The sequence below is a fragment of the Hippocampus guttulatus genome, chromosome 14 (genome assembly GCF_054856545.1).
Source record: "Hippocampus guttulatus isolate MCC_2025c chromosome 14, RoL_Hgut_1.0, whole genome shotgun sequence".
Taxonomy (NCBI): domain Eukaryota; kingdom Metazoa; phylum Chordata; class Actinopteri; order Syngnathiformes; family Syngnathidae; genus Hippocampus; species Hippocampus guttulatus.
Window position 1 is genome coordinate 33836 of NC_141274.1, and position 10582 is coordinate 44417.

A 10582-nucleotide genomic window follows, 5' to 3' on the forward strand; every position below is an offset into this window, starting at 1 on the left:
GCGTGTCAAGTTTGGTTTTCTCTCTTGGGTTTTTTGCCACTTTGACTTCTTGTGATTTTGCCGGACTTGATTTGAGTGAGTTTCTCCGACGTATTCCCGATTGCGTTGCGGTTCAGCCGCCCCCCCCCCCCCCCCCCCTGCTCGTTGGGGTCCTCCGACGACCACCTCGCAAAACACGACAAGGCCGGCCGGTTGTAAGAATTGGTCTTCATTTCTTTCTTGATTTGTGACCACTGGATGGTTTTTGTGACTTTTGTTTCTTGATCTATGAATCATGTCAGAATGCCACATGACCGTGCCGAAATTCATTCATTTTTATTCCAATTGCCCATTTTCTGACTGACCCCCCCCCAGCCCCCATCTCAAATGGGCTCTTTCACAACAACGGCGAGTGTTTCCTGTCAATGGGTAAGAACAGCAACAAGAGTATTTTTGCCAGGAACGCAGCAGCTTTTGGCTATCCCGGCGGAAAAACCGCCCACACTTTGCCGAGGCTTCCGCGAGCATAAAGCACGTTTGTTCCATTCCAGACGCGTAAGCGAGAGCCCCGTAATTCCTCCGCTGTAGCGGCTTCCGCCCCGGGCACTGTCGGCAGCCACCTTTCACCCACTTTGTCTGCGTGCGCTGCGGACGGGAGAGGGTTCAATGTGCTCCGCTGTCTTTGTGGCGCGACCCCGCAACGCATCCTGCTCGTCAGAGGTTGTTAAAAAGAAGGGGGGGGCGGCGGGGGCGGGCAAGGAGCTTGTAATGTGGCCCTTTTCTGCGCCGTGAACTTTCCCCTAATTCTCACACTGCCGTTCAGCCTCCCGGCGGAATACCCGCGAACGAGGTATCCGGAGCCAGATTCGGAGGCGGACTCGCTGGCATTTTTGGGAGTTCTGAAGACCCGCATAGGAGGGCCGGACGGACTCGTCGGCCGGATGCTTCGATCCCCACCCGCGTGGTCCACGTGACGACGTACGGAGGAATTGTCGTCGCAAATGTATCGGTGTCCGTGTTGTTTTGGGACGTGTTCGATGATTGTTTTCGATCTCGCTCTCGGTTAAGTTGAACAAAGGTCACGGCTGGAATTCATCACGAATCACGTCGCAAAAATGCGACGTGATTCGTGACTGATCGGAATGGCATTCTGCCAAACGGTCATCGGCTTGAAAAAATACACGACGGCGGACGCCGTCTCCCGAGGGAGGCCGCGGCTTTGTCGCTGGCTTACAGAGAAGTGGAGGGAGGGAGGGAGGGAGGGGGGGAAATGTGAGCGAGGGCGCTCCCCCCCTTCTTGGGAGGGAACCAATGGCGGGCCGCTCGCGGCTGCGGCACGAGCGCCGCCCGAGTATATAACGGCCGAGCGGCGGCCGCCCGGCCGGGAGTCGCGGAGACGGCGAAGACGACGAGGACGATGAAGAGCGCCCCGGCAACTCTCGCTCTGGGCCTGGCGCTGGTCTCGGCCGCGGCCTTCCCGACGGAGAGGAAAGCCGGCGGCGAGAAGGAGAAAGGCCTCCGCTTCGCGGCCTGGGACGAGGTCAACGTCATCGCCCACGGCCTGCTGCAGCTGGGCCAGGGTCTCAAGGAGCACGTGGACAAAACCAAAGTCCAGATGAGGGACATCTCGGCCAAGATCAAAGTCTACGACGGCGCCCTCGGCGAGCTGGCCGGGGAGAGCCGAAGGCGGAGGGCCGAGGGGGAGGCCCTGCGGGCTCGGGCCCGGGGGCTGGAGGACGGGGAGGCCCGGCTGCTCGACGTCACCGCCGAGTTGAGGGAGAAGACGGATGAGATGCGAGGAGAGGGGGCGGCGCTGAGGGCCGGGCTGAGCCGGCTGGAGGAGAGGCTGGAGCGCGCCGCCGACGCGCGCGGCGTCCAGGTCGCCGCACTTTTTGAGTTTTACCCCGGGCCCGACCGAGTCGAGGAGAAGGCAAAACAATGCCGCTCTCTCCGCAAACACGCCTTTTTACTCAAAGTGATGAAGGGGCGCGGCTTCGGCGGCGCCGTCGGGAAAACGCAAGTTAGCGATCAATGTTCTTCGGGGAAACGCCGCGGAGCGAAAAAAGGACCAATGAGCCCACAAAACACTCGAGTGAGTCTTTTCCGCGAACACCTCCGCCGAAGCCGACCAAAGCGCCAAGGCGGGACGCCCTCGCGGAAGGGGCGCCGGATTTATCGGCCCCTCCGACGCGGCAACATCCGTTCGCACTTTGTGAACGCATCCCACCGGGTGGCCGCATTTCACCGCGGCCCGCCGACGTCACGCTCATTCAAGAGATGCGCGTCGCCGTCGGCGGCGTTGCGCGGCGAGTGCGTCCGTGTGTTGGCCATGTGCGCGGCGTGCGTACGAGCTGTCCCCGCGGGCCGGACAAACGTCTTCTGGAATTGCCAAGTACCGTCGCAAATGTTCTTTTCTGTCGCGATGAGCCGCCCCTGTGACTTGACTCACCTGTGTGCGCGCGCGCGCGTTGTAGAAACAAACATCCGCACTTTCTATGACGCGGGCCGGTCGGAGGGAAATCGCTCCGTTGTTTCATTTGGACGTCTTCCTCGCCAAGGAAGACGTCCAAAGTCGAGAGACATCCGACCGTCAACAAATGGGACGCAAAGGCGCCGCCAAAACATAAAGAAAAAAAAAAAAGAAAGAAATCTTCCGAAAAGCCAACATTCGAATGAGCGTGTGCATCATTTTCTTCTAGCTAATCGTGGAGGCTCAAAACCGACGCGTGGACGAACTGACGGCACGTCTGAAACTCCAGCAGGAGAAGCTCGACAAGCAGAACGTGCGCATTAGAAGCCTGCAAAGTCAGGTGAGTGGCTTTGAGCGGGCTGACGAGTTCGCTCGCTACACCGAGCAACTTTTTCATTGACGGTAGCCCCCCCCCCCCCCCCCGCCGCCCTTGAGAAAGCACCGAGCGACAAGTTGAGCTTGTTTTGTTTTCAAATTTGTTGCGAGACCGTCTAACAAGGCAGAAAACAAACTCATATTATGAGTTGCTAAATTGCTCAATAGCTACGGTTAACGCCAGACAAATGGAGATCGCTTACACACTGCACGTGTACAGAATACAGACGGTACGTCTCATATGTTATGTTCGTGTTACTTTTACAATGAAAAGCAACGATTAACTAACAGACGCCTCTAATCCAATACAGCAAATAGGTGAGTTTTCGAGCAAATAAGGGAGGGTCCTCACCGCCCCCAAAAAATGGACATTTGAAACATTAAAAGAAATTCTGCAAATGGAGCGAATAATAAGAAAGCCCCCCGAAAGGGAGCAATGCGGCAAGACCATCGATCACTAATATCCCCCCCAAAAGACTTGATGGTGTTTATTTTTCTCCCCCCACCCGCCGCCAGATCCAACAGTCCAGACCAAGAGCGCTCACCGACACAGAAGGCTTCGCCACAAGCGAGCAACGCGACTCGCCGCTCGGTAAGTCAAAGCCCGAGCGTGTCGCGGATCCGTTCTTAAATCAAGAAATCAAGCGGCGCAATCCGACGCCAAATGCGGCCGGCCGGCCGGCCGGCCGTCTGTTTAGCCGAGCCGCCGAAGAAGCTTAAATCACCGGCGATTAGCATCAAGCGACCCCCTCCGTTTGGGAAGGCGCTTCTTTGGCCGGCTCCGGCGCAAGCCGAGCGTCTTAAGCGGGACCCGACGAGAAAGGATTAGGCCGGGCCGGCCCGGCGCCGTTGGCCGAACGAGACTTCTCGGCCGGCGGCCGACCCTAAGCTTGCCGGCGCCGTCCCGAGGCGCCGACGGATTGTTGCGCTTGACGTTTTTTGCCGGCCATCCACGAGGGCTTCGGCGGACCGCGTCCGCCGCCCCGCCCCCTTCTTTCTCTCGGCGCGGCGTCCGACCGACTAATACGACGGGGCGTTAAGCGCTTCTACTTGAAACGCCGAGGCAAAACGCTCTCTGCCGCTCGCGCTCGCGACCCCGGCGCGAAATGCGGCTCGTTCTCAACACGCAAACTGTCACCGAAACAAAAACGCGCGTTTCAACCGAGCCCGTCACTTGCAGACGTCCGCTGGCTTGATGCCCGCGCAAAAGGCCACAGACGGGCTAACGAACAGCATCGACGTCGCCGCGTTCCGGCCCGTTAAGCGATGGATATTTTGGCCGCCGTCGCCGCGATCGGGCGACGTCGAGCGCGGCAAAGTTCCCGGGAGACCGGAGCATCCGGTCGGCGTTACGCGCGGGGAGCGGCTGATCGTTTGTCGTTGCGCGCGAGACTTCCCCGAATACGATTCGCTCCGGCGGCTGCGAATTTTGTGCGCCTATCTTCCGCACGTACTTGCTTTGCTCTCGTGCGCATCGCTGGAGCGCGAGCGACCTTTCCCCCAGTTGTGTCAGGGAGTCAGACGTCCCTCCTGCGCTCCTCCTCCTCCTCCTCCCGCGCGCTCGTTTGAATGACTAAGAAGTGTGCCAAAGTTCAGGAGAACCCCCTGCCCTCGAGCGGCGCGCGGCCACAAGTCGGCGCTCGTGGCCTCGAGGTCCGCGCGTGCGCTTCGCTTCAACAAAAAGATAAAAGCAAGACTATCGGCACCCCGTCGAGCGCGCGCGCGCGCGCGCGCGCGTCAACTTTGGCGGCCGTCGTTGCCGTCCGCCGGATGCATCGTGCGGCGACGCCATTTCCACGGGAGCGCTTGCGACGACCCGCGTTCTACGAACTGCAGAATCCGAACGGCCTCGTTTGTCACGGCGTATGATCCCGGTGGCCAAAGGGGGGCTGGCCACACCTTGCCGCCCAGATCCAAACATATTTAGCGCTTAGGAAATGCAGCGAAATGAACTCAAATGACATCGATGAGTTCATGAACAAATGGGAGGTCCCGCCTCACTTGCAATGCGACGTGAGCGAGGCAGGAGCCGACCGGCATTTCCGATGTCAATGGAATGATATTACGCTTCCATTTTACAAGGCCTCCATTTCTTGCATTCATTGAGCTCTTTTTTTTTTTAACACAAACATCAGTTGTTGTTTTTTTTCCCTAAAATGACTCCTATTCTTCATCTCCCATCCCCACAACGCCCTGCAGTCGAGTACGTCCGGAACAAGTGTCAGCAATCAAATCAAAATGAAAGTTCAAATCTATACGGTATATTTTCACATCTCATCAAACTGTCTCGTCTATTTATTGGCCGATGAGACATGCGACAGGCACAAAAGGACTCGTCGTCGGTGCGAGAACAATCACCGAAGCCCCCCCCCGAGCATGCGCGCGGCACATCGCGGCCACGCGGCGGCCACGCGGCGGCCACGCGGCGGCCACGCGGCGGCCACGCGGCGGCAACGCACGCCCGCGTCACCGGCGGGCCGCTTCGCACGTGGGCGAGGCGTGCCTGAGGAATGTTGGGGTGGGGGTGGAGGAATTGATTTGGCAAAGGCGGGCGGGGGGGGGGGCGCTTGGGAACTGGGAGAAAGGTCATCCGCAGAGAGCCACGGGAGACGTTCTCGCACAATCTGCGCGATGGTTGTCAATGCCGGGTCAGAGAGCACCTCCGACCTCTCGTCGCATTTGCCGAGATAACAAGCGTCGTTTGCAAACGCCCCTCGGAGCGACCTGCCGATGAGTCCGCGGTGGGGCGGGAACCGTCTCGAATTGCAAATGCTCAAATTCGTAGGCGTCAAAGTGCGGTCCCGCGTGTTTTCCGAGTCTCGCCGCGGCAGCGCACCCGGTTGGAATGAGCGGCTTCAATGTCGGGCTTGATCCCATCATTCCGATCGGGCGCGTTGCGACGGCGAGACTTGGAAAACACGCGGGACGGCGGCCCCCCGGGACCCGACTTTGACGCCTATGTGCTCAATGATCACACACTTTTGGGGGTTCTTTTTCATTTTGATATTTGGGGGGGGGGGGGGCAAAAAATGGTTTGATATTCAGCTTGTGACCATCCATCCCTCTTCATTTTTTTGTTTTGAAGGTTGATCTACAAAAGCTGGCACAATACGGATTTTACTACCACGCGTCATCATTTAGAGCCATGACGTTTCGGGGGGGTCAAACCGCGTTGACCAATAACATTCTTCTCCGTCTTGTTCCTCCAGCGATGGCGTCCGACTGCCACGAGCTGTTCCTGCGAGGCGAGACCACCAGCGGGGTCTTCAGCGTCCGGCCGCGCCACACGGAAGCCTTCCCGGTCTTCTGCGAGATGACAGCCGGTGAGCGGACGGGAGACTCGGGGCGCCCCCCCGAGTCCGACCTGAGCTCAACCGAGACGGCGTTTTCTTTGCGCGGCTCTGTCCAGATGGCGGATGGACCGTGGTCCAAAGGCGACGGGACGGCTCCGTGGATTTTGACCGGCTGTGGTCCGCCTACGAGAAAGGCTTCGGCAGCGTCGACGGTAAAGCGCGACTTTGCGCTCCCGTATGGCGTCGCCTCAAGTCCTTCGAGACGCGACCGCGTTGTCGTGACGGCGCTCCTTTCCTTTCGCTGGCTTTCTTCAGGCGAGTTCTGGTTGGGCCTGGAAAAGATCCACGCCATAGCGGAGAACGCGGACCACGTCCTGAAAATCCAGCTGTCCGACTGGGGGGGGGACTCTGCGAGCATCCGCCTCCCTTTCCGCCTGGGCGGAGCGGAGACCGAGTACTCGCTCCGGATCCGGGAGGCGGGCGCTTTCGGTCCCCTGGAAAGCTCGCTGGGCTCCGACGCCGCTTCCGGTCTGCCTTTCTCCACCCGCGACCGCGACAACGACCGCAAAAAGGAGACCAACTGCGCCCGACATCTCTCCGGTGAGATGCTCGAAAGACGCTCGCCCTCGTTCGTGGCCGCCGAGCGGACGGCAAAAACACGCGCGCGCGGCAAAGACTTGAGAACTTTTGCTCGGGACCCGGGCTCAGCTCGGCCGCTCCCCCGCATACAAAAACAACGCGTCTCAACCGATTCGGCCGTTCCTTGACTCGCTGCCCAATTTTGGAGATTTTTCAAATGCAAGTCGGAGCTCGAGCCATTTTTTCCCCCCTTGTCTTCCGAGCAAAAATTGGAGTTACAAGAAGTGCAACTTCTGCTGCTCGCAGCAAACTTCACAACACGCAGCGGATCGTTCTTAAAAGGGTATATTGCTGTCTAGAAGAGAAGGACACGAGTCCTCTCGCTTAATGCCAACACACAATGCAAAACGCTCTCGGCAGACTCCTGAAAGTAGCATTGACTTCGCGGTCATTGTCAGCGGTGGATATTGGAACACAACCGGCGTAGCAACACAGACGATAATATTCACAGACACAAGTCTTTTATCCTGTGCGAAAAATGACGACTATTACGGCGGACCGCCACATGCTCACAGTACGGCACCGACCCCCCCCCCCCCCCCCCCCCCCCAGTGCGCGTCAGTGCTCCGCAGATTTTCACTATTGATGGGCCGAAGCGGTCCCCATCTCGTGCGGATAGCATCCGTCGACCGTACTGCAGCTTAATGAGTCACTTGGTTGTGGGACTCTTCTTTGTATTTCTGCACTTGAGCAGCCCATCATGGTAAGGCCACTCGCTCACCGCCACAAGGGGGCACAACACGGGGCCGCAACGGATGAATGGCATTTCCGTCGGTTCCGATGGGCAATGAGGACTTCGATGAGAGTTTGTTCCGTTATGCGCTTGGTCACTTCGCAGGGCTTTGGCGTCATCGAGGTGGCACAGAAAACAAACTGGATCATTTTGGGCACACCGGTTGTGTCCTTTCTGACCTCGTCTAAACTGCTTTCTTTCTTTTTTTCTTTTCCGCCGTAGGCGGCTGGTGGTTCAGTAACTGCGGTCGGTCCAACCTCAACGGGCGATTCTTCCGGAGCCCGCCGCCCAAACAGCGGCACCAGAGGAAGCAGGGAATCTTCTGGAAGACCTGGAGGGGGCGCTACTATCCCCTCAAATCCAGCGTGATGATGATCGCCCCGGCCGTGATCCGGAGCAAGTCTTAGCGACGTCAAGTCAAAGAGGGAGGACAAAGACGACCATCTTGGACTCGTCCTCCGATTCGCTAGAACTCGGTTCAGGTTTTAGAGCTCGGCACCTCGGCGCACTCCCTTTGCGGTATTATAGGCGGAAAGTCGGCGGCGAGCGAGGAACTTTTCGACGCGGTCCTCGCGGCGTGTCCGCCGGGACGCCGGCCCCGCCGGAATTCCCGAACGAGCCGAGACTCATCGGCGACGGTTGGGAGGCTGATCATCAAGCGCGGTCACCGCCAAGCCGCTCGCGAAAAGGTCTCTTTTGCAACTTGTCGGCTCGGGGGCCGGTGTTTTCTCCGCGCGGTTGGACCCCGCGGGCTTCGCGTGACCGCGTCGCTTCGTTTCACTTTGCCGAGCCTCACAGAGATGGGGACGCTTGTCCCATTTTGTCGTTTCCGACTTGACCCTTCACCAATGTATCGGATCGTTGCCGCCAAATGATGCCGTTTGGCTCGATCGTGGGCCAACCCGAGGGGAAGTTCAAACTTGAGATTCGTTCAATGTGGCCCCCCAGCCCTAAACGCGGCATCCCGTTTGATATTGCGCCGCATTGCGCTTGCGGAACACAAATGAAGCGTCAGAACCCGCCCGTTTCTATCCCTCTCAGGATGTCGCGTGCCGTCGATTGAAAATGACTCGACAAAGTCCAAGGGCTCCTCTTGCCAATGTCACCTAACCAACCCCCACAAACAGGAGAGCCCTGAATGTTCATTACCTCAGCCTTGGGGTACCGTCATGTCAATTTCAGTCGACAGCAAGTGGCTGTACAAGGCAATATGCCCCCCCCCCCCCCCACACACACACACAAGATGGAGAAAACGGGAGGGTTTTGCTGCTTCATTCATTTGTCACCCACACAATCTTAAGCTGAATGCCATTTAAGACTAGTCGGGGCGCACCGCACATAGTGTGTCAAAACATTTGAAATTTGAAAGTAAGAACATATGGCTATTTTTTACTCTGGAGAAGAACAGATGTTAACAAAACATCATTATGTAGAAAAATAATGACCCCAAATCACAGAGCATTTTCAACATGAACAAGGTGAAAGGATCAGGTTTTGGGTTTTTTTTTTTTTGTTCTTACTTTCCTTCTTGCATGGCCAGTGATGTGGACCAAGATGTGACTTTGATGAACAGTAGCGCAGCCTCCGCGCGAGCATGATGAGGGCCGAGTGGAAAAGTTGAAATCACTGTACACTGACACTTCCGACTGTTAAGACGAACGTCGGCTGCCCTCTATGAGCTTCGCACGGCGACAACGGCATTCCAGCTATTCAATCGCACGATGAATATTCTTCATTATTTTTAGGGGTGGAGATTTGCACAATTTGAAGTCATATTGACTTCTTTACCAATGTTGTACTACAGCGTAAGAAAGAATAGTGTCGTTGGTCTTATAGAACTGTTACTCGTGTGTTGTTTTCCCATTTTCCTATTTAAACGCTGTCACAAGTAATGTCGTATTTGTAATTTATATTGTCTTGTTGAGGTGTATTTTTTAAGAGACGCTTTTTTGGCCTTCTGCAGCCAATAAAATGAATTTAGAGCAAAGCTGTTGTTTGTGTGGGCGTTTCATATCTCACCTCAAAACTAATTAAGTCTTTAAAAACAAGAGCTCGCGCCCTTGACTGGTCGCCAGCCAATCACAGAATACCCATTCACGCTCACACCGAAGGACAATTTAACTGGCCGATGAATGTAATCGGCATGTTTTTCAGTTGTAGGCCGGGAGTAAAAGTAAATGCGCTGCGATCTAAAAAGTCGACACGCCGCTGTTCAAATGTCACGTTTTTGTGATTTGAAAACAAACAAACAACAGGCCCCGATAAATCGTTGAAGGGAGGTACGAATGAACAACTGAAAGAATGATCTTTCCTCAGAATTAACCACCCCCGTTCAAACTTCTGTTGAAAGGGAGTCAGTCCACACACCTGCCACCGTTGATAATGTTTCGGATGAGATCCGAAATCAATTTCAGATGTTCTAGTCGTCTTTTTTTTCTGACAATCTTTGCTGACCTGCAGAAGCCCAAAAGATTTGCGTACGAAACACGTACGGCCGCTTCAACCGCCCAGTCAGCAAAATTGGTCCGGCCCAGCTCCGGGGCAGACGCGGCACGAGCACTCGGCCCACATAGCTCAATGAATGACGGTCCTGCCTTATGAGTGCCCTTCAAAATTCAGGCTAGACTCTAGACAGAATTGTCTTCGTATTGTAACTGTCAGTGTACCGTCACAAAGGACAAATGTTAACCTAAGCATTGTCATATAAGAGGCTATTATTATACGAGTAGTGTTTTATAAACAGTTTGTATTGTGATATGTCATACTTCAGTTGATTGACAGGTCACGCCTATAAGGGGGCGTTCCAGGAAGTAACCGAGAGTAAACCCACCGCATGTTTTACTGCTCTGCACGTCATTAATAAAAAGCCAAATAAAACGCAAACCTTGCCTGCCGACAATCATTACAAGCATGAAATAAATGTACTCACCACGTCTTTTCTGGATGTCTCACCGGAGCGTGCATGGGCAACTGTGGGCAAAGAGCGTCGTCGTTAACTGCGAGCGCTGTCGGCGTCCTCCTCCTCCTCGTCCCTCCCGGGTAGTCGGCTGCTGCCTCGCGAGGTTCACGTCCAGCGAGGGCCCCGGCAGGGCC

At 56.1% G+C, this 10582-nt stretch overlaps 1 protein-coding gene across 1 annotated transcript; it reads left to right on the forward strand.

Annotated features, from left to right (window-relative positions):
• Window positions 1-1286: 1286 nt before the first annotated feature.
• Window positions 1287-9476, forward strand: angptl4 (angiopoietin-like 4). Its single transcript, XM_086129673.1, has 7 exons — window positions 1287-1858; window positions 2679-2789; window positions 3341-3416; window positions 6034-6147; window positions 6234-6329; window positions 6433-6717; window positions 7712-9476. The coding sequence occupies exons 1-7, from the start codon at window positions 1397-1399 to the stop codon at window positions 7894-7896; spliced, it is 1329 nt and encodes a 442-aa protein (XP_085985799.1). The 5' UTR covers window positions 1287-1396; the 3' UTR covers window positions 7897-9476.
• Window positions 9477-10582: the final 1106 nt, after the last annotated feature.

Excerpts from the sequence above, each read along its gene's own strand:
- angptl4 (XM_086129673.1), top strand. The coding sequence starts at position 1,397 with ATGAAGAGCGCCCCGGCAACTCTCGCTCTGGGCCTGGCGCTGGTCTCG. Across the intron at positions 2,790-3,340 it reads TTAGAAGCCTGCAAAGTCAG|ATCCAACAGTCCAGACCAAG; the intron begins GTGAGTGGCTTT and ends ACCCGCCGCCAG. Across the intron at positions 6,330-6,432 it reads AGGCTTCGGCAGCGTCGACG|GCGAGTTCTGGTTGGGCCTG; the intron begins GTAAAGCGCGAC and ends GGCTTTCTTCAG.